Source organism: Ornithorhynchus anatinus, chromosome 4 (genome assembly GCF_004115215.2).
Source record: "Ornithorhynchus anatinus isolate Pmale09 chromosome 4, mOrnAna1.pri.v4, whole genome shotgun sequence".
In the NCBI taxonomy this organism is placed as follows: Eukaryota; Metazoa; Chordata; class Mammalia; order Monotremata; family Ornithorhynchidae; genus Ornithorhynchus; species Ornithorhynchus anatinus.
The window spans coordinates 134,010,193-134,033,109 of NC_041731.1; the positions used below are offsets into that span (position 1 = coordinate 134,010,193).

General features: G+C 52.7%; 1 protein-coding gene across 5 annotated transcripts in view; it reads right to left on the reverse strand.

The window, feature by feature from the left end:
- Nucleotides 1–5,484: 5,484 nt before the first annotated feature.
- Nucleotides 5,485–22,917, reverse strand: part of SH3BP2 (SH3 domain binding protein 2) — a 128,275-nt gene continuing 110,842 nt past the window's right edge. For 4 of the 5 annotated variants that reach the window (XM_029064039.2, XM_029064040.2, XM_029064038.2 and 1 more), the window contains 10 exons: nucleotides 22,461–22,578; nucleotides 20,715–20,809; nucleotides 18,936–19,024; nucleotides 17,783–17,851; nucleotides 16,361–16,964; nucleotides 12,757–12,865; nucleotides 11,618–11,673; nucleotides 9,268–9,349; nucleotides 7,963–8,022; nucleotides 5,485–5,977 (listed from right to left, as the gene is read on the reverse strand). In XM_029064039.2, the coding sequence (XP_028919872.1) occupies nucleotides 5,840–5,977; nucleotides 7,963–8,022; nucleotides 9,268–9,349; nucleotides 11,618–11,673; nucleotides 12,757–12,865; nucleotides 16,361–16,964; nucleotides 17,783–17,851; nucleotides 18,936–19,024; nucleotides 20,715–20,809; nucleotides 22,461–22,578 (1,420 nt within the window). In that variant the 3' untranslated portion in view covers nucleotides 5,485–5,839. The remainder of the gene's footprint in view (nucleotides 5,978–7,962; nucleotides 8,023–9,267; nucleotides 9,350–11,617; nucleotides 11,674–12,756; nucleotides 12,866–16,360; nucleotides 16,965–17,782; nucleotides 17,852–18,935; nucleotides 19,025–20,714; nucleotides 20,810–22,460; nucleotides 22,579–22,917) is intronic. The other variant, XM_029064037.2, reaches the window with a different exon arrangement.

The window sequence follows — 22,917 nt, forward strand, 5'->3', positions numbered from 1 at the left end:
GTTGCCGAATTGTACTCTCCAACCGCTTGGTACAGTGCTCTGCATACAGTAAGCGCTCAATAAATACAATCGAATGAATTACCTTGAGCCATAGTTTCCTGGTTCAGAAACTCCCCTAACCTCTTTTCCTGCTCCACCTTTCTTCCGAACACACCGCTCTCTGCTCATCTGAGATTCCGTAGTTGGGAAGATCACAAACACAGTGAATAATCACAGAATAGTTCATTCTTACATTCATTCATTCAACAGTATTTATTGAGCACTTACTATGTGCAGAGCACTGTACTAAGCGCTTGGAATGGACAATTCGGCAACAGAGACGATCCCTGCCCACTGATGGGTCTTATTAGCGTCCTCCTTTCCCTCAGTTCCCCCTCCCCTCCCCATCACCCGACTCGCTCCCTTTGCTCTACCTCCCCTCCCTGCCCCACAGCACTTTTATTCATGCCCGTTTACTTGTTTCGATGCATATGTATCTATAATTCTATTTATTTATATTGATGCCTGTTTATTTGTTTTGATGTCTGTCTCCCCCCGTCCTAAACTGTAAGTCCAGTTTGGGCAGGGATTGTTCCTCTCTATTGCTGAATTGTACTTTCCAAGTGCTTAGTAACACACAGTAAGTGCTTAATAAATACGATTGAATTGAATGAATGAATATTGCCACTACCGCCTAGCTCACTTATGTCCACTTATTTTTTAATTAATTAATTTCTAGAAATCTCTGTCTCCCCCTCTAGACTGTAAACTCATTGTGGGCAGGGAATGTGTCCATTTACTGTTATCCTGGGCTCTCCCGAGTGCTGAGTATGATGTTCTGCACACAGTAAGCACTCGAGAAATAAGCTCGAACGAATGAACGAACCCCCATCGTCCCCACCTTCTCTCCTCCCACCCCCCAAATTCCCAGGTGGCTCCCTGGGGTCCCTAAAGATGGTGCCAGAGTAAAGCACTGTAGTGGGTGTGTGGGATTTTTAGGGAGTTATTATGTTGGTATTTGTTAAGCGCTTGCTATGTGCAGAGCACTGTTCTAAGCGGTGGGGTAGATACAGGGTAATCAGGTTGTCCCACGTGAGGCTCACGGTTAATCCCCATTTTACAGATGAGGTAACTGAGGCCCAGAGAAGTGAAGTGACTCGCCCACAGTCCCACAGCTGACAAGTGGCAGAGCCGGGAGTCGAACCCATGACCTCTGACTCCGAAGCCCAGGCTCTTTCCACTGAGCCACGCGACTGTCGTGGCCGAGCCAGTAGCTTGTCAGGAATGTGAGGCAGAAAACCGAACCGGCAATTTAAAAACTTGACAGAGGAGGTTCCAAAGAAAGCCACAGACTGGAACTTCTACCTTGAGAGGGAACAAAAAATTAGAAGCGAGTCTGTGCCCTGTAAATACCGTGAGATGCCGACAAAGCCCCGGCCTGTGAGTCGGAAGGTCACGGGTTCCAAACCCGGCTCCGCCACTTGTTTGCTGTGAGACCTTGGGTAAGTCACTTCACTGGGCCTCGGTTACCTCATCTGTCGAATGGGGATTGAGACTGTGAGCCCCATTTGGGACGGGGACTGTGTCCAACCGGATTTGCCTGAATCCACCCGAGCGCTCAGTACAGTGCCTGGCACATAATAAGTGTTTATCAGCTACCAACTTCAATATTATTATTTCTTGTATGATGATGATGGTCTCTGTTAAACGCTCACTATGTGCCTCGCACTGTCCTAAGCCCTGGATGACAGGCGCCGCCGGAGGTGGTTAAAATTCCCATGATTTCTAGAGACCTACCATCTCCCAAAGCCTTTAACATCCCGGTCCAGAGTCCGCTTCCATGCTTTCACATCGATTACTTTATTTTCAGGAAAAAGGGGAGGTTTTCTCCCACACAGGTAGGAACATGTAAAAGGGGTATGTACACACTGGTAAATTTCCACAGGATATAATGCAGAGTAAATTAGCTTTACATTATTGAGTCACAGAGTTCTTTTGTAATGAGAGGGTTGGATCGAGGGGGCTAAATCAGGCTCAGACAAAACCAGAAGCGGTTTTTTCTCCGCCTCTCACGGCCCTAGAACCTCCCCCCTCTCTCCAGTGCAGTAGTGTGATGAAGTCTCGGTGGGTTGGTCTAGAAGCAAGGAGACAGTTATGACAATGATCCCCGTCAGCCCGTTTTTTAACGGCATTTAAGCGCTCAGTATCGAGCACTGTTCTAAGCACTGGGGTGGATGCAAGTTTATCAGGTCGGACCCAACCCGTCCCCCATGGGGCTCACGGTCCAAGTAGGAAGGAGGAGGATGGGGATTAAGACTGTGAGCCTCACGTGGGACAACCTGATGGGCTTGAATCCTCCCCAGCGCTTAGATCGGTGCTTTGCACATAGTAAGCGCTTAACAAATGCCATCATTATTATTTCATCCCCATTTTACAGTTGAGGAAACGGAGGCACAGAGAAGTGAAGCGACTCGTCCAGGGTCACACGGCAAGCAATCGGTAGAGCCGGGATTCGAACCCAGGTCTTCTGACTCCCAGGCCTTGCTCGTTCCACTAGGTCAAGCTGCTTCTCTCCCATGGAAAAAAAGGGCCGAGTCCAAGGAAAGAAATGCCTCTCGGACACCACAGCATCCTGATTTGCTGTAGAGGTGGTAGTTAGACAACCGGTCACGGGTTTGCTAAGTGCAAGGCACTGTGCTACACGACACAAACTAACCAGGCTGGATGGGCCTTGCCCCCATGGGACTCACAGATGGAGAGAGAGCAGGTATTATTATTCTCATTTGACAGGTAAAGAAGTGAGACCCAAGCGAAGTTAAGTGAATTGGCCAAAGTCCCACAACCATCACAAGCAGTCAGGATCTGCGTTCTAATCCTGGTTCTGCCACCCATCTGCTGTGTGACCCTTGGGCAAGTCTCTTCACTTCTCCGGGCCTCAGTGACCTCATCCATCAAATGGGGATTAAGACTGTGAGCCCCACGTGGGACAGGGACTGGGTTGTATCTACCCCAGGGCTTAGTACAGTGCCTGGCACATGATAAGCACTCAACAGATGCCATTAAAAAAAAGCAGAAACAAACAAGTGGGTGGAAGAGGGGGGACTCGAACCCGCGTTTCGTGGCTCCACCCCAGCGGAGCTCTCCGGAGCGATGTCCACCCCGCTGTGAGCGGGCGGCCCGTGAAGCCCCCGGCTGAAAGCTGGAGGTTCTCGGGCCTCGAGCTCCTCCGGGGCCGAGTCAGGGTCCGGCTGGGGCGGGACGTCAGCCTGTAGCCGGAGGAGAGGCCCGACCAAGGGAGTCTGGCCGGAGGAAGGAGGAGGCGGGGAGAGTCCCGGGAGGCGGGTTGTGTTTGGGCCGAATGGGAACCGTCCTCTAATAATAATAATGTTGGTATTTGTTAAGCGCTTACTATGTGCAGAACACTGTTCTAAGCGCTGGGGGAGATACAGGGTAATCGGGTTGTCCCACGTGAGGCTCACAGTTAATCCCCATTTTACAGATGAGGTAACTGAGGCCCAGAGAAGTGAAGTGACTTGCCCACGGTCACACAGCTGACAAGTGGCAGAGCCGGAAGTCCAACTCATGACCTCTGACTCCAAAGCCCAGGCTCTTTCCACTGAGCCACGCTCGACATCGGTGGCTTCGGCAAACGTCGTCTTCGCGTTGGCGACGCTCGCGTCCCGGCGGGGGGGAAAAATCCCACTCTGCCGATCTGTTTTCTATTAAAAGCTGACATCTGGAGGCTCTGGGCTTTTCCTTCTTGCAGTAGAATAAAAGGGCCCTCTTTTTCCTCTTCTCCCACTCCCTTCTGCGCTGCCCTTCCGCTTGGATTTGCTCCCTTTATTCACCCCTTCCTCAGCCCCGCGGCACTTACAGAACCGTTATTTGTTCAGATCAGCGTCTCTCTCCCCCTCTAGACCGTAGGCTCATTGTGGGCAGGAAACGTGTCTACCAATTCTGAGAATTAGCGTGGCCTTCGTGAAATTGCCCCGGCCTAGGAGTCAGAAGGATCTGGGGTCTGACAGCAGCTCCACCACTTGTCTGCTGTGTGACCTTGGGTAAGTCACTCGGTTTCTCTGTCCCTCAGTTCCCTCACCTGTAAAATGGGGATGAAGACCGTGATCCCCACGTGGGACGGGGGCGGTGTCCGACCCGGTTGCTTCGTATCTGCCTTAGCGCTTAGTACAGTGCCTGGCACATAGTAGGTGCTTAAATACCACAATTATTATTATTATTATCATCGGACGCTCGCAAGCGCTCTGCACACAGTATAAGCGTTCAATAAATGCGATCGAGTGATCCCACTCGAGGTCGCCTTAGAGGATGTGGTTCAGCTTTCCCGCCACGAGGCTTTCCACCCGGCTGGAATCTGTCTGGAATTCGAGACAAGCTGGGAGTGTCTGATCCCGCGCGATGCGGGAAGAGGCGGTTGTGCTCTGCACCCGCATGGGACACCTGCCAGAGGGGGGGGGGGGTCTCAACGTGGGTATCCCCTAAAGCCGCCCAGTTCCAGGCAGAGCGAGTGACCCTTCGGCACCAAGAGGGAAAGGGGTTCTTGCTCTCGGGTTTCCCCTCCCACATCCCTCCGTTCCGGCCTCGGCGCCGAGGTCTAGCCGGCTTCCGACCGACATCCAACTGGGCCGATATCCCTCTGGGCCCCTCAGACCTCTCGACCTGGTTTTCAAAATACGGTGGAGCCTCTCGGTCAAGGGCAACACGGTCTGGTGGTACAAATCGGTGGTACTTATTGAGCGCTTACTGTGTGCAGAGCACCGTCCTAAGGGCTTGGAAACAACATGGGGCTGGAGGCAGGAAAGCCAGGTTCTAGTCCCAGCTCTGCCCCAGGCCTGCTGCGTGACCTGGGGCAAGTCCCCGAACCTATCTGGGCCTCGGTTTCCTCACGTGGGAAACGGGGTCGACGGCTATCCCCCTTAGAGGGGGAGCTCCACGTGGGCCGGGGACCGTGTCGGCACTAACGGAGTAAGCCCTCCACAGATAACGCGGCTATTAAAGGTAGAACCAATGAGTCGGACGGAGAGGAAACGAGGCCGCCGACAGGCCCCACCTCTGTGTCCCATGGGATGAGGGGGTCACCCATCAACTGATGGTACTGACTAAGCGCCCACCAAGTGCAGAGCACTGTGCTGGGGGCTCCGGAAAGTACACCAGAAGCCCCACAGATATTCCTTGGCCCCAAGGAGCTCAGCCTCTAAGGGGAAGGCTGGGAACGGCACCAATCGGGATCCCGCCCCCGGCTCCCTCCGACGATGGAGCCGACGTCGTCTCGGCCCGCGAGGTCTCCGACGGCGGAGCGGTCGGCGTAGCCGTCCCCGGCCCAACTTCCGTCGGGGCGGGACCACCGAACTCGCCAGGCAAATCCGAAGCCGATCCAGTTCTCTCCTCCAACTTCCCATCCCAGAAACCCCGACATCCTCCCGGCCCCAGCTCGGACGGCGGGAGTTGCCCGCGGAGCCGGCCCGGGACACCAAGGAGGCGGTCACGACGCCCATTTCCCCCAGCGGGTGCTCTGTTTATTCCAAACCCCCTCCACCTGGCCCCTCCGTCGGGGAAGTGGCGCTCAGCAGCTCCGCAACGGGCTCAGTGCGCGTGGACGCCTTCCGCAGTAGGATGGCTGCCCCGGGGGAGCTGCAGGTCCAGGTCCACGGTGAGCGGACTCCGCCCTCGGGCAAGAGTTCAGATCAGGTCCCATCCCGGTGTGCAAAATAGCGGGAAAACCGAGCTCCGGTCACGTCCGGCGGCTCCGAGTCGGTTCCGAGGCCACGGCGGGGGACGGGAGGCCGCCCGGCCCGCTCCCGCCTCCCCGGCCCGCGGCCCGCCCGGTCGAGGCCGGGCGGCGGGGTCACCTGGGTCCGGCGTAGCCGTAGGGATGCCGGAGGAGCAGGCAGTCGTGGCTGGGCAGCACGTGGGTATAGTAGTGCTCCACCAGGTTGCCGATGCTGACGAACAGGAGTTCTCCCTCCAGGTAAAATTTAGAGTCCTGCAACGGGGATCCAAAGGGAGTGTGAAATCAAAGGTCCTTACAGCCAGGCAGTCGGTCAATCCTATTTACCGAGAGCTTCCTGTGCGCAGAGCTCTGTACTGAACGTTTGGGAGAGTAGGGAAGGACCCGGGTTCTAATCCCGGCTCTGCCACGTGGCTGCTAGGTGACCTCGGGGAATGATAATAATAATAATGTTGGTATTTGTTCAGGGCTTACTATGTGCAGAACACTGTTCTAAGCGCTGGGGGAGATACAGGGTCAGCAGGTTGTCCCACGTGAGGCTCGTAGTCCTAATCCCCATTTTACAGAGGAGGTCACCGAGGCACCGAGAAGTTAAGCGAGTTGCCCAAAGTCACACAGCTGACAGGTGGCGGAGTCGGGATTAGAACCCATGACCTCTGACTCCAAAGCCCGGGCTCCTTCCCCTGAGCCGCGATGCTTCTCCAAGTCACTTCACTTTTCTGGGCCTTAGTTACCTCATCTGGAAGATGGGGATAAGAATGTGAGCCCCTTGTGGGACAGGGACTGTGTCCAACCTGATTAACTTGTGTCACCCCCAGTGTTTAGAACAGTGCTTGGCACGTAGTAAGCACTTAACAAGTACCATAATAATAATAATAACCATAATAATAGAAATTGTATCACAAATGTGATCATTATTATATTATTGTAATTAATTAGATATAATTATTGTATTGATGTAATTAATTAGGTGTAATTATTGTATTACAACTCTTATTAATTGTAATTATTATGAATAATTATGGTATTTGTTAAGCACTAAGCGTTGGGGTGGTTACAAGCAAATCGAGTTGGACTCAGACCCTGTCCCACATGGGGCTCACGGTCTCAATTCCCACTTTCCAGATGAGGTAATTGAGGCCCAGAGAAGTGAAGTGACTTGTCCAAGGTCACACAGCAGCCGAGTGGCGGAGCCGGGATTAGAAGTCATGACCTTCTGACTCCCAGCTCCGGGTTTTATCCACTATGCCGTGCTGCTTCCACATTGTTATTATTATTATTGTTATTGTTATTACAATATAACAACAATAATAACAGTATAACAAATAACAATAATACAACACTAAGAGAAGCAGCGTGGCTCAGTGGAAAGAGCCCGGGCTTGGGAGTCAGAGGTCGTGGGTTCTAATCCCGGCTCCGCCGCTAGTCAGCTGTGTGACTTCGGGCAAGTCCCTTAGCTTCTCTGCAACTCATCTGGAAAATGGGGATAAAGACTGTGAGCCCTACGTGGGAAAGCCTGATGACCTTGTAACTACCCCAGTGCTTAGAACAGTGCTTGGCACATAGTAAGCGCTTAACAGATACCAACATTATTAACATTATTATTCTTAAACGGACACACTCCCTGCCCACAGTGAGCTGACAGTCTAGGGGACAGGGAAGGAGGCAGTGTGGCCTAAGGGAAAGCTCAAGGAACTGAGAGTCAGGGGACTACTTGGGATGTGGCCTGCTGCCAGCACACAGGCAAATCACTAACCTCTCCAGGCCTCAGTTTCCCCATCAGGACAATGGGATGGACTCCCTGCTCTCCTTCCCCCTTAGACCGTGAAACCTGGAGGGGACGGGGACTGCGTCCATTCTGATCATCTGGTAGGAAAGCAGGGCGGCCAGTGGCAAGAGCCCGGGCTTGGGAGTCACAAGATCCGGGTTCTAATCCCGGCTCTGCCACTTGTCCGCTGGGTGACCTTGGGCAAGGTCACTTAGCTTTTCTATGTCTCAGTTCCCTCACCTGTAAAATGGGGATTAAGAACGCGAGCCCCACGTGGGACAAGGGACTCTGTCCAACCTCCTTAGCTTGCATCTACCCCAACGTTTAGAACAGTGCCCGGCACACGGTAAGCGCTTTATAAACACCATAAAAAAGTGCTTACAAATACCACAATTATGAACTGTTGTTATTCCTATCGTCTCTCCCGGCACACCGTAGGGGTTTAACAAATACGATCCCCCATCACACTCACCTTTTCATAGATCCGGTAATTTCTCACTTTGTTGTAGGTCTCATCCCAGACAACGAGGACCTTGATTCAAAAAAAGAAACACAAGAAAATATCCAGCGTTAAAGAAGCGCCGAGGGAAAGTGGCGCTCGCTCCGTGGACGGGCAGGCAGGAGGGCCGGGCTAGTTACTAAAAAGGCAGCCGCCGGGTTCGAATGAGGCTCCGTGCCATATAACTGCAAGCTCTCTGTGGGCAGGGGATGTGTTTAACCCCTCTCTTAAGCGGCGTGGCTTAGTGGCAAGAGAATGGGCTTGGGAGTCAAAGGACATGGGTTCTAATCCCACCTGCCTGTCGTGTGACCTTGGACAAGCCACATCACTTCTCTATGTCTCAGTTTCCTCATCTGTAAAATGAGGATGCAGACTGTGAGCCCCACCTTGGGACAACCTGATGACCTTGAATCTCCCCCAGAGCTTGGAACGGTGCTTGGCACATAGTAAGCGCTTAACAAATACCGTCATTATTATTATTATGATTGTTGTACTCTCCCAAGCGCTTAGAACAGTGCTCTAAGTACAGCAACTGATCAATAAATACCACTGATTGATTGATTGAAGGGGGCTTGCCCCGGGTGCGGAGCAGGGGAGGGGAAGGAAGCAGCGTGGCTCAGTGGAAAGAGCCCGGGCTTAGGACTCAGAGGTCATGGGTTCTAAACCCGGCTCCGCCATCTGTCAGCTGTGTGACTTTGGGCCAGTCACTTCACTTCTCAGTGCCTCAGTACCACCATCTGTAAAATGGGGATGAAGACTGTGAGCCTCACGAGGGACAACACGATGACCTTGTATCTCCCCCAGCGCTTAGAACGGTGCTCGGCACATAGTAAGCGCTTAACAATTACCAACATTATTATTATTATTATTAATAAGGAGCTCCAAGGCTGCAAACGTCTCCCGTCGTGAGTCGTCTGGGAGAAGGGGGATGACGGACTTCTCAGGGTGGGAGAGGGTGAGCAACCGTGAAGCCGGGAGTTTCGTAAGCCATCGAAGAGAACGCATCTGCAGACTTACTTCCCTTTCCAGAAACCCCCACCGTCCCTCCCACAGAGCGAGGCGATGCTATCGTTCGCCGTGGCGGTGGAGGGCGGGGGGGCGGAGAGAGCGAGCGCTTCGGTTCCAACAATTTCTTTCGAGCGAGCGAGGGCATCGGAGGCGTCTCCGCTAAGCATCGGGGAGGGGCGGGCATCAGATGGCCCCCGTTTCCTCTGCCCGGGTGGTTTCGGGGCAAGCGGGGTGAAACTGTGAGACCTGGGCCCGGAGAAGGCCACTCACCTTGCCTGACTTGGTAGAAGAATTCCTAATGCAATAGAGTCCGTTCTGGGGCTGCCCTTGGGCGTTGGTGGCTTTGAACATCCTGAAAAGAAAAACACTCAAGGTCAACGTCGGGCCTGGCCGACGCCGAAAGAAAACCGCCAGCGGGACATCGAAAGCCTTCACCCTCACGGCCAGACTTCACCGAGTTCCCACTCTGGCCGAAACCTCGTGCACAGCACCCCTCCCTCCACTCTTCTGTCCCTCTCCTCGATAGCTCCTATCTTCCTACCTGCCTTTATATGCCGTTGTTTCCCTCTACTCATAATTTATTTAATATTAATACTATGGGTAGGGATTGTCTCTTGCCGACTTGTACTTTCCAAGCGCTTAGTACACGGTAAGTGCTCAATAAATACGACTGGATGAATGAATGAATACTAAAACTACTAATAATTAATAACTGTGGTATTCGTTAAGCACTTACTATTTTCCAGGCATCGTACTAAGCGCTGGGGTGGATTCAAGCAGATTGGCTTGGACCCAATCCCTGTCCTACGTGGGGTTCACAGTCTCAATCCTCACCTGACAAACGAGGTCACTGAGGCACAGAGAAGCACAGTGACTTGCCCAAGATCCCGTGGCAGATTAGAACCCACGACCTTCTGACTCTCAGCCCCGGGCTCCATCCACTACACCGTGTCTCCCAGACTAGACTGTAGGTTCCCTGAAGGAGGGGATCGTGTCTTCCGACTCTACTGCGATCAATTCCTGGTACTTATTGAGTGCTTACTCGGTGCAGAGTGTTGTACTCAGTGCTTGGGGGAACTATAATAAAGGGGGGAGACACAGTCCGGGCTCTTAAGGAACTTACAATCTAATGGGGGGAGACAGTCACTAAAATTGTACTCTCTACAGTGCTCTGTACACAGAAGGTGTTTAATAAATATCATTTATCGATCCCCCCCCTTAAACTGTAAGCTCTTTGTGGACACGGAACGTGTGCGCTCGATAAGTATCACTGGAAAAAAAAATTGCATTCGCCGACTCTGTTGTCCTCTCCCAAGCGCTTAGTACAGCGCTCTGCACACAGTAAACGCTCAATACCTACCGCTGCCCGATCGATCGATTGACCCCATCACGTTCCCACGGGGGCCCGGAGCTCCACGAGCCAGCCCGGCCAATTACTGGCCCAGCATCGGACTTTAACTGAAGTTGCGAGACTGTGAGCTCTTTGTGGGCAGGGAACGCGTCTACCGACTCCGTTATTAGTGGACTTTCCCACGCACTTAGTACAGCGGTCTGCACACAGTAAGCGCTCAATCAACACACAGAGGTTTCTGGGTGGACACAGAGGTTTCTCGGTGCACGACTGCGGGTGAAAGCCACAGTGACCGCAACCCAGGGCTGATGCTCAGCCCCGGAAGCTGTGATCCCGGGGACGGTCATTTATTTATTTCTATTAACGTCTGTCTCCCCCTCTGGACTGTAAACTTGCCGCGGACAGGGAATGTGTCTCTTAGATTGTTCTGTCTTACTCTCCCCAGTAGAAGAGAAGAGAAGCAGCGTGGCTCAGTGGAAAGAGCCTGGGCTTTGGAGTCAGAGGTCATGGGTTCGAATCCCGGCTCGGCCACCTGTCAGCCGTGTGACTGTGGGCGAGTCACTTCACTTCTCTGTGCCTCAGTTCCCTCATCTGTAAAATGGGGATGAAGACTGTGAGCCCCACGTGGGACAACCTGATTCCCGTGTCTACCCCAGCGCTTAGAACAGTGCTCGGCACATAGTAAGCGCTTAACAAATACCAACATTATTATTATTATTAAGTGCTTAGGATAGGGCTCTGCATGCGGGAAAGGCTGAACTACCATGAATCTTTGTGAGCCCGTCGTGATCGCTACTGATCACGCTATTATATAGCAAATAGCAATCTTTATACTATTGATGCCTGCCTAGTTGTTTTGTTTTCTTTTGTTGTCCGTCTCCCCGCTTCTAGACAGTGATCCCGTTGTTGGGTAGGGATTGTCTCTATCTGTTGCCGAATTGTAGTCTCCAAGCGCTTAGTCCAGTGCTCTGCACACAGTAAGGGCTCAATAAATACGATCGAATGAAAGATCAAGGCTTGACGTGTTTAGGTTCCCAGTGCCCAGAAACTAAGCTTCAATAATCTGAGCGTTCCGGCAGTCAGATTTGGTCCCGCCCATCCATCCGAAAGCCCGCTCGTCTTGAACCGATTATCTTATTGGCTTTCCCATCTCATCCGCAAGCCAAACTGACTCCCTGTTTCCTTGGAAAGCTAATCCGTTCCACTCCCAGCCCGCCCCTCACATCCAACGGTGCTCCGGAATTACTGCCACAAATGGCCGAAGCTTACCTTTCCACTTCCAACGACTCGGTCGTATTGACGAATATCGAGCTGGGTAGCGGCACCTGGAAGGAGAGTGATTTTATTTCGTCACTTAAACGTCAAAAACGAATACAGTGCCGTGCTCTGAGGCACGGTGAACGCTCGACAAATACCGCTGACTGACTGAAAACAAATGTTGGCTTTTTCCTCCCCTGCACCATGACCTGGGATCTCGTATTTAGAAAACGTCTTCCCTCTTCCAACCCATCTAGAAAAAGCAATACACCAGTGGGCAGAGATGGCAATTACCAGCTCTTTCATACAGTGCTGTCCTAGGCGCTTAGTACGGCAGTCTGCACACTGCAAGTGCGCGATAAATACCATCGATGGACTTCTAGAGAAGCAGCGTGGCTCAGTGGAAAGAGCACGGGCTGGGGAGATCGTGGGTTCAAATTCTGGCTCCGCCGCTTGTCAGCTGTGTGACTCTGGGCAAGTCACTTCACTTCACTGGGCCTCAGCTACCTCATCTGCAAAATGGGGATTAAGACTGTAGGCCCCATGTGGGACAAGCTGATCACCTTGTATCCCCCCAACGCTTAGAACAGTGCTTTGCCAATAATGCCAACGTTATTATTATTATTATTTTTTATTGACAGACATGCTCAGGGGACCACGAGAAGGAGCTGGTAAATACTGGCAAACTGAGTTAGCATCCTTCATATTGGCCAGACTCTGTGAATAATAATAATAATAATCAGGTTGGTATTTGAGTGCTTACTATGTGCCAAGCACTATTCTAAGCGCTGGGGGAGATACAAGGTAATCGGACTGTCCCACGCCGGGCTCAGTCTTAATCCCCATTTTGCAGATGAGGGAACCGAGGCCCAGAGAAGTGAAGTGACTTGCCCAAGGTCACAAGTGGCGGAGCTGGGATTAGAACTCATGACCTCTGACTCCCAAGCCCGGGCTCTTGCCACTGAGCCGCGCTGCTTCTGAACTAAGGGCAGCCTCTCTCCACTAAGGCACACGCTTTGGGCCCTGGTACTTTGGTATCTAGGCCGGCTATCCCGTTTTCCAGGTTGAAGCCAGGCTCGGCCGTCTGTCGATTACCCCGCCCCGGCCCGAACCGTCGCTTTCCCGCCAACGCCTCCGCTGTTCGCTCTTGCCTTTTCGTACTCTTCATCCGAATCCTCGGAGCAGACGTCGGCCTTGGAGGGCAGGATGGGTTTCTCGAAGGAAAAGCTCCGGAAACTCTGTCCGTCGGGGGGTGACCTCCTGGGGGAGAAACAAGAAGACTGTAGATGCGACACCTCGGACGGACACCAGATTTCCAAGGTTAATCTCGTTTTATGGTTTTTGTTAAGCGCTATGTGCCGGGCGCTGGACTAAACGCTGTGGTAGACGCCCACTCATTAAGTTGGACACGGTCCCCGTCCCACCTGGGGCTCACAATCTTAATCCCCATTTTACAGATGGAGTCACTGAGGCAAAGAGAAGTGAAGTGACTTTTCAAGGTCTCGGAGCGGAGGCCTTCCTTGACTAAGCCCTCATTTCCTCTTCTCCCACTCCCTTCTGTGTCGCCTTTGCACTTCTTTATTCCCTCCTCCCCGCCCACAGCACTTACATCCCTATCCTTAATTTATTTGTGTATATTAATGTCTATCTCCCCCTCTAGACCGTAAGCTTCTGAAGGGAGCACTCCGCTTCGCCTCGAGGGCCAGCAGATCCTAGTGAACTTCTGGTTCATCCCCTCCACCGACCTCTGCTATAAAAGAGTCAGAGGACCTGGGTTCTAATCCCCGCTCTGCTGCGTGCCCTTGGGCAAGATGCTTCAGTTCTCGGTGCCTCAGTTCCCTTATCTGCAATATAATAATACTAATAATGTTGGTATTTGTTAAGCGCTTGCTATGTGCAGAGCACGTTCTAAGTGCTGGGGTAGATACAGGGTCATCGGGTTGTCCCACGTGAGGCTCACAGTTAATCCCCATTTTACAGATGAGGGAACTGAGGCACAGAAAAGTGAAGTGACTTGCCCAGTCACCCAGTTGACAAGTGGCAGATCCAGGATTCGAACCCGTGACCTCTGACTCCCAAGCCCGGGCTCTTTCCACTGAGCCACGCTGCTTCTCTAATGGGGATTCAATACCGGTTCTCCGTCCTGCTTAGACCGGGAGCCTCAGGTGGGACCTGATGATCTACCTCAGCATTCAGTATAGTGCTTGGCACATAGTAAGCACGTAACAAACGCCACAATTATTATTATTATTGGGAAGCTCGTTGAGGGCAGGGAACATGTCTGTCAACTCTGTTATACCGGACTCACCCAAGGGCTTACTACAGGGCTCGGCGCACGCGCTTGTCAGCTGTGTGACTTTGGACAAGTCACCTAACTTCTCTGGGTCTCAGTGACCTCATCTGTAAAATGGGGATTAAGACTGTGAGCCCCACAGGGGACAACCTCATCGCCTTGTATCCCCTCCAGCGCTTAGAACAGTGCTTTACACATAGTAAGCGCTTAACAAATGCCATCATCATTATTATCACTACTGTAATTAATAACCTACTGACGGATTGATCGACTGAGCTCGGTTGGCAGCGGGGCCCACGTCAGGACTCGGTTCCGGGACTCAGAGTCAAGCGGCACCGAGTCAGTCGGTCTGACAGGGGGCGGGGAGGATTCTACTGCTGTGAGTGAAACGCCTCTCACTTCGGGGTAGCCGCCTAAAGGCTACCGAGCACAGGCTCTCAAGCTGTGAACTCTAATTCTTCTCCGCCACAACCTACCTGTGGGTTCTCTCAAACGCTTTTGAACCTCAACCCGGAGGTGGGAGGGGAAAAGCCGGAACTCAACCTCCTTTCGGTCAATCGGTGATTGACTAATCGATAGGGGGCTGAGATGGGAAAAAAACTCCATCGGTAGTACGACTGAGCGCTAACTGTGTACAGGGCTCTGTAATAATGTTGGTATTTGTTAAGCGCTTACTATGTGCAGAGCACTGTTCTAAGCGCTGGGCTAGATACAGGGTCATCAGGTTGTCCCACGTGAGGCTCACAAATTAATCCCTATTTTACAGATAAGGTAACTGAGGCACAGAGAAGTGAAGTGACTTGCCCACAGTCACACAGCTGACAAGTGACAGAGCCGGGAGTCGAACCCATGACCTCTGACTCCGAAGCCCAGGCTCTTTCCACTGAGCCACGCTGCTTCCCAATAATGTTGGTATTTGTTAAGCGCTTACTATGTGCAGAGCACTGTTCTAAGCGCTGGGCTAGATACAGGGTCATCAGGTTGTCCCACGTGAGGCTCACAAATTAATCCCTATTTTACAGATGAGGTAACTGAGGCACAGAGAAGTTAAGTGACTTGCCCACAGTCGCACAGCTGACAAGTGGCAGAGCGGGGATTCGAACCCATGACCTCTGACTCCCAAGCCCGGGCTCTTTCCACTGAGCCACGCTGCTTCTCTGTACTAACCGGTTGGGAGAGTACAATTCAACATACAATCGTACTGACTGGGTGCTTACTGTGTGCCAAGCGCTGTACTAAGCGCTTGACTCGGTAGACGTTTCCTGCCCGAAACTAGCCTGCAGCCTGGAGCTCCAGATATGAATACATCGATATGAATACATACAAAATCGATAGAAATAAATAATTTACAATATATAATTGACAGATGTGGCCCTCAGTGTTGTGGGGCAGAGGGTGGGGTGAGAATCAAGGGCCCAGAGGTCACAGATCCAAGTATACGGACGACGCGGAAGGGAGAAGGTGCTGGGGAAAAGGAGGTTTAATTGGGTAAGTTCTCTTGGAGGAGACGTGGCCCTTAATAAGGTTTTGGAGATGGGGAGGGTGGGAGGATGTTAAACGTGAATAAAGAGCACGGGCTTGAAAGTCAGAGAAGCTGAGGTCTAATTGCGGCTCCACCACTTGTCTGCTCTGTGACCCCCGGGCCTCGGGTTACCACGTCGGCGAAATGGGGATGAAGACCGTGAGCTCCACGTGGGCCAACCCGATTAGCTTCCATCGAAACCTGTGTTAAGTACAGTGCCTGACGCGTATGAAGCGCTTAACTCTACCACAACATAAAAAAATTCCTACTCCCGCTGATTTCTTGTTCCCTTCCCCTTCCTTCAGACCAGGATGATTATTTTGGGTGCTCTTCTCTGTTCTGCTTCTATACCCAGTTCTATACCTTAACGCCTTTTCCCACTTGTGATTTATTTTAGTGTCTCCGCTGCAAGGCTGTAACCTCCTCGAGGGCAGGGTTCAGGTTGATGGTCTCTTGTATAACCCCAGGAGCCTAGCACGGGTTTGGACAGAATAAGCAACCCAAGTCAACCCATCAGTGGGATTTACTGAGTGCTAACTGAACACAGTTAGCTCTTGAGAGAGTGCGATATCCCAGTTCGAGCGACTGACTGACGTCCGAGCCGAGGGCGAGAGCCACCGCAAGAAAAAGATGCCTGAAATGTGTCTCGGAAAAGCTGCTTCACGTGAGACCGAGGGGGAAAAAAACGCACTATTCGGCGTAGGCAAATCTCATCGCCTCTACTAAAATCACATATTTGAGGGGAAAATGGTCTCAGTGCTAAGCAGCCATGAGTACCCTGTGTCATCACAGGAAATGATCACCTCCTAGAGAAGAAACAGCTCAGTGATGGGACCCGACCGCAGTGATCGATAGCAGGAAATTTCAGGGCTCAAATCTGAGAATTTACAGCCCAGAGACGCCGAGCGGTCTCGGGCGGAGACGCCGAGCCCAGACTTACTGTAAGTGTGGGAGGGGAGGCTTCTCGGGTCGGGGTCTCAGCTCGGGCACGGGCGGCTTGACGGGCGGGGGCCCGGGTTTGGGGGCGACGGCCGGAACGAACAACCCGGGCTTGGCGGCTTCTCTCGGGGGCCGGCCCGGGTCCCCGGCTTTGGTCACCTTGGGCTTGTTGGTCGGGACGGGGGGCGGCTCGCCGCCGGGGGCCGGGAGTCCCCGCGGGGGCAGTTGGAAGGGTCTGGGCCTGTCGCAGGCCTTGGAGACGCCGAGGAGGTGGCCGAGGGGCAGGGGCTCCGGGGAGGACGAGAAGCTGTCCTGGACGCCGGTCGGTTTGCGGAAGTGGGGTACGGCCGGGGGGGCCCCCGAGGGCGGGTCGCTCAGCCTCCTGCTCGCCAAGGACGACTTCCCGCCGGGCTCGACCTTCCGGGCGCAGAGCAATTCTCTCTTCAGGTCCTCGGGTGTGATCTCCGGCAGGCCCCTCTTGGGGGGCGGCGGGGGGCACAGGCTCTTCACCGAGAAGGACTGCGCCCTCTGGGTTTCCGAAAAGGCGGATTTTCTCGAGTTGGGGACCGGGGGAGGCGGGTAGGCCGGCGGGTGGATCATGTGATCTGCAACACGCAAACGACAAACGGCACGTGTGAGGGACGCAATCCCGACCGATAGACGGTATCTATGGAGCGCTTACGGCGTGTAGACCATCGTACTACGCCCTTAGGAGAGTACCATACAACCGAGTCGGTTGGTCAGTCAGTCGATCATATTCATTGAGCACTCACTGTGTGCACAGCACTGTACTATGCACCGGGGAGAGTACGACACAACGGACACATCCCTTGCGCATAACGAGCTCACATTCCGGCGGGGAGACAGACGTTTAAATAAATTAGGACTGAGGGCATGAATACCGTGGGGCTGAGGGTGGGGTGCTTAAGGAGTACAGATTCAAGGGCAAGAATAGAGAGGGAGGAGGGGGGAATTGTACTTTGGAACCTCAGTTTATCTGCAGCCAAACTGGGGGTTCAGAGTGGCTTTGATCTGGGCCCGGAGAACCGTTCAGTCAGAGACCCCAAGAATCGCCCTAAATCCATTTCTTTGGTCCTTTCATAGAAGGTTTTAAATACAGCGTCGTTCTGCGACGTCTAAATGGACGTATTCTCCAACGTAAAGCAGCGAGGCCTAGTGGAAAGAGCCCAGGCCTGGGAATCAGAGGCCCCGGGTTCTAATCCCGGCTCTGCCGCTTGTCTGCTGCGTGACCTTGGGCACGTCGCTGAATTTCTCCGGGCCTCAATTCCCTCATCTGCAAAATGGGGATTCAATACCTGCTAACCCTTCCATTCACGTGGGACTTGAATACCTCCTATCTACCTCTGTGTTTGGCACACAGTAAGCACTGAAATACCACAATTATTATCATCATCATTCTTACCTTCCATCTTCAAAGGGTCTGGAGAATCTGGCTCCATGTAGGAATCGTCATCATCTTCGTGTTCATAGTCTGGGCAAAAAAAATACCCCAAACCCAGGAAAACATTTTTATTCAATTGCCTGAGTACAAGCAGTTCCTCATCAAGCCAACCCGCGGTGATACCTGCAGAACCTAAGAGGCAGCAGAGCCATAGAAGGAAAGAGGACGGGGCTGGGAGTCGGGAGTTGGGTTTTCCTAGTTCCGGCTCTACTCTTGGGCGTGCTGGGTGACCTTGGGCCCATCATTTACGCTCTCAGGGTCTCAGTTTCCTCATCTGTAAAATGGGGACAGGATGCCTGGTCTGGTCTGCCCTCCCACACCGTGAGCCTCTGGGACAAGTGGCGACTGTGTCCCACCTATGTCTAGTGCTCAGCCCAATGCTTGGCATAGAGAAGCAGAAGCAGCGTGGCTCAGTGGAAAGAGCGTGGGCTTGGGAGTCAGAGGTCACGGGTTCTAATCCCGGCTCCGCCACAAGCCAGCTGTGTGACTTTAGGCAAGTCACTTCACTTCTCTGTGCCTCAGTTCCCTCATCTGTAAAATGGGGATTAACTGGGAGCCTCACGTGGGACAACCTGATGACCCTATATCTCCCCCAGCGCTTAGAACAGCGCTCTGCACATAGTAAGCGCTTAAGAAATACCATATAGTGTGCAGCGTCAACTAAAGTGGGTTTTCAATGGGAAACTGCTTTTCATAATAATTCTTCTTCTTCTTATGGTACTTGTTAAGCACTCACTATGTGCCAAGCACTGCTCTAAGCGCTGGGGTAGATACAAGTTCATCGGGTTGGTCAACAGTTCCTGGCCCAACTGGGGCTGATGTTCAATCCCCAATTCACAGATGAGGTAAAAAACTTCACCAAAAGAAGAAAAGAAAAATTTCACACATCCTGGAGCTAGCCGGGCAGGAAAAGAAGGGTCGGTCGCACCTTCTTTCTCCCCTTTTAGCAAAGATGATCTCTTGTCTTATCTCTCTGAGCGAAGACCCAGGACAGACAGGAAAGAAAGCTAAATGGTCGAAGCTGAGAGGCCGAGGTCGGGGGCCTTATCAGAAGCCGCCGGGAGGACGTCCGACGCCCAAATGGCCGGCTGATCCCGAGGCGTTCGATTCTCACCTTCGGTGTCGGTCGGGAACGGGGACAGGCTGATATCGATGGGGCGCTCTATGGAGCCGTAGAAGCTGTCCGTGTCAGAATTCGAGTCGCTGCGAAACAGGAAAGGAGAGAGGAATTGAAGAGGCCGCTGCACACAGTAAGCGCTCAATAAATACAACCGAATCAACTCCCTTGGCCGGAGGGTGCCTGAGCCCGGGGAGAGGCGGGCCCCCCTTTCGGACCGCAGCCGAGCCGATACTCCATCTGGTCTGAGGGTCGGCGATGGCTACCTTCGAGGTCTCCTGCGATCCCTCCCCCGCCGGGAAGCCCTCCCTGAATGACTCCCAATGGCATCTAGCCAGCGGCTCCCCCAGGCACTCGTGTGTTATGAGAAGCGGCGTGGCTTAGTGGCCACAGCGGGGCTTGGGAGTCGGAGGTCATGGGTTCCAAACCCGGCTCTGCCACTTGTCAGCTGTGTGATTTTGCGCGAGTCACTTCACTTCTCTGTGCCTCCGTTACCTCATCTTTAAAATGGGGATTTTCAGACTGTGAGCCCCCCGTGGGACAACCTCATAACCCTGTATCCACCCTGGCACTCAGAACAGTGCTTGGGACATAGTAAGCGCTTAACGAATACCATCATTATTATGCCCATTCTAAACACCGACAGACTTTCGACTATTGATTCGATGATTTCACCCTGACGTATTCACACCCTGTCCTCGTTCCTCCTCCCGCTCCCACTGTTGATAAAGAATTTGCATCTCCCTTTTTCCCGCTTTGGACTGTAAGCCTCCCAAGGGCAGGGACTACGTGCTTGGTTTCTGATGCGGCTTAACGCAGCGCTCTGGACTCAGTACCTGCTCAGAAATGTCACCGATGAGGAAGGCTATGAACTAATCTTTAAATTAGACGTGATAAACTATTTACTTCTATTAATGCCTGTCTCCCCCTCTGTACTGGAAGCTCCTTGTGGGCAGGGCACATCCCTGCCATCTCTGTTGTATCGTGCTCTCCCAAACGCTTAGTCCAGTGCTCTGCGCGTAGTAGAGAAGCAGCATGGCCTAGTGGAAAGAGCCCGGGCTTGGGAGTCAGACGTCGTGGGTCCTAAATCCAGCTCCGCCCCTTGTCAGCTGTGTGACCTTGGGCAAGTCACTTCACTTCCCTGTGCCTCAGTTCCCTCATCTGGAAAATGGGGTTGAAGACCTTGAGCCCCACGTGGGACAACCTGATTATACCTTGTATCTCCCCCAGTGCTTAGAACAGTGCTTGGAACGTAATAAGCACTTAATAAATACCATCATCATCATCGTTCTTATTATTAGAGTAAATGGTCAATAAATACCACAGATGGAATTTAGACTTAGTCTAGTTTAGACTGTGAGCCCATCATTGGGCAGGGATTGTCTCTATCTGTTGCCGAATTGTCCATTCCAAGCGCTTAGTACAGTGCTCTGCACATAGTCAGTGCTCAATAAATACGATTGAATGAAATACCATCGATTGAGGAGTACCATCAAGGCCTTTGCCAAAAAAGTAGTTTTCTGCTAACAGTTAATTCAATAGTATTTATTATGCTCTCACTGTGCGCATCGTAAAGCATACAGTGTGTACTAAGCGCTTGGGAAAGTACGATACAACAATAAAGACCGACAATCCCTTCCCACGACGAGCTCAGAGTCTAGAGCGCCTTCCTGAAGACGACCCAGGTCGCCTTCTGAGGTTCCAAGGAGAGAAAGAAGCTTGACTGAGCGCCCCTGAGCCGTGCATGCTTATAAAACGAGAGCCTGAAAAACAAACCCAGTAAGTGGAGCTGGTGCGTACTTGAAATCGAGAAAAGCTTCTTTCTTTTCATGGTAGAACCCTATCTCCTTCCTCAGCAGGGCCATCCAGCTCTGAAAAAAAGAGACAACGTTTGTTTCGTTCACAAAAGCAGTGGTTCCGAGTCCCGGGGTCCCCGAGCTGGGAGCGGCCACCTCCCACCCCGGCCAAAAATGAACCCACGGGCTCTCGTCTGTGCAGACTCCAGGGGAAACATGTGGACGGGGCCCAAGAGCGGCTACGGAAAAGACTCCGCTACCCTGTGATCCGGGGAGCCTCCATCACACCACGTTTCCAGAGATACGGGAGGCGAAGGGGTGGGTTTGAGCCAGGAGACCTGTGTTCTAGTCCCAGCTCGGCCCCCCAGATTGCTGTGTGACCTCTCTGAGCCTCAGTTTCCTCATCCGTTAAATGGTGATAATCATAATAATAATGTTGGTATTTGTTAAGCGCTTACTAGGTGCCGAGCACTGTTCTAAGCGCTGGGGTAGGCACAGGGGAATCAGGTTGTCCCACGTGGGGCTCACAGTCTTAATCCCCATTTTACAGATGAGGGAACTGAGGCACCGAGAAGTTGAGTGACTTGCCCAAAGTCACACAGCTGGCAAGTGGCAGAGCTGGGGTTCGAACCCATGACCTCTGACTCCAAAGCCCGGGCTCTTCCCAGTGAGCCACGCTGCTTCTCTATAGGATAACATAGGTGATAGGATTCCTGCTTCCCCTCCCTCTTAGATCGTGAGTTCCCTGTGACGTGGGGGGCTGGATCGGTCCTGATTATCTTGCATCTGCCCCAGGGTTTGGCACATAGCAAGCGCTGAAGTGGGACCTAAGAGAAGCAGCGTGGCCTAGTGGATAGAGCACACGCCTGGGAGGCAGAAGGACCTGGGTTCTAATCCCAGCTCTGCCGCTTGTCTGCTCTGTGACCTTGGCCAAGTCACTTCACTTCTCTGGGCCTCAGTTCCCTCATCTGTAAAAGGGGGATGAAGACTGTGAGCCCCATGTCGGACAGGGACCGTGTCCAACCTGATTAGCTTGTATCTACCCCAGCGCTTAGAAGAGTGCTCGACACGTAGTAAGTGCTTATCAAATACTATTCAGTAGAAGCAGCGTGGCTCCGTGGAAAGAGCACGGGCTTTGGAGTCAGAGTTCATGGGTTCGAATCCCGGCTCGGCCACTTGTCAGCTGTGTGACTGTGGGCACGTCACTCAACTTCTCGGTGCCTCGGTTACCTCATCTGTAAAATGGGGATTAAGACTGTGAGCCCCACGTGGGACAACCTGATTCCCCTGTGTCTACCCCAGCGCTTAGAACAGTGCTCGGCACATAGTAAGCGCTTAACAAATACCAACATTACTATTATTATTATTTTTCTTATTATTATTATTAGTATTAAGCAGGGAAACGCAGGCTTCTCATTCAGCCTGCCCCATCTACTCTTCAAAGTAGATGACATGGGAACCCAAAGCAGGCCCGACAACAGCAGTAACGTTTGAACGCAACTCTGAATGGGGTCGAGAGGCTTGAGAAAAAGAGAGAGGAAAAACATCCCGGGGGCGGACGCTTGCCGAGCAATCTTTTGACAAACCGTCCCATTCAGACCGCCGGTCGGCCCGGCTCTTCAATCGCCGGGACGCTGCGGGACGCATCCCGCCCCCTTCCCGGTGGGGAGAACCGGTCTCCTCCCTCTGTTTGCCGAACGCGTTCCCTTGTGAGCGAGCCAGTTACCTTTCTTTCATCTTCCGAGGAGGCGGAGAAAAACCAGGTCCGGTGCTTCTTGCTGATGTGGACGATCTTGAAAGGGAAGACGTTGTTTGATGTTGTTTCCTCAGCTGCTCGCATGACCCTGGGAAGGGAAGGGGCTGGGTTGTCAGGACTCCGGCCGGGAAGAGTTAAAGGGGCCCCGGCCGACCCCTTCCTCCCACCTCCGACCCTCACATAGGAAATAGCAGGCTGTTGGCCCACTGGGTAACTACAGAAACGACTTCAAGCGAACCGCTGGACCTCGAACTAGCCCAGCTGAGAGAGGCTCCTTGGCTTTATCCTTTTGAACCCGTCTCATCTTAGACACGAATCGAGCTTCTCGAGAGCTGGAACGGGCAGGAGACAAGCTGTGAGGACCGGCTGTGGGGTGGGGGGCGACCCTCTAGACCGTGAGCTCGTTGCGAGCGGGGAACGCGCCTGC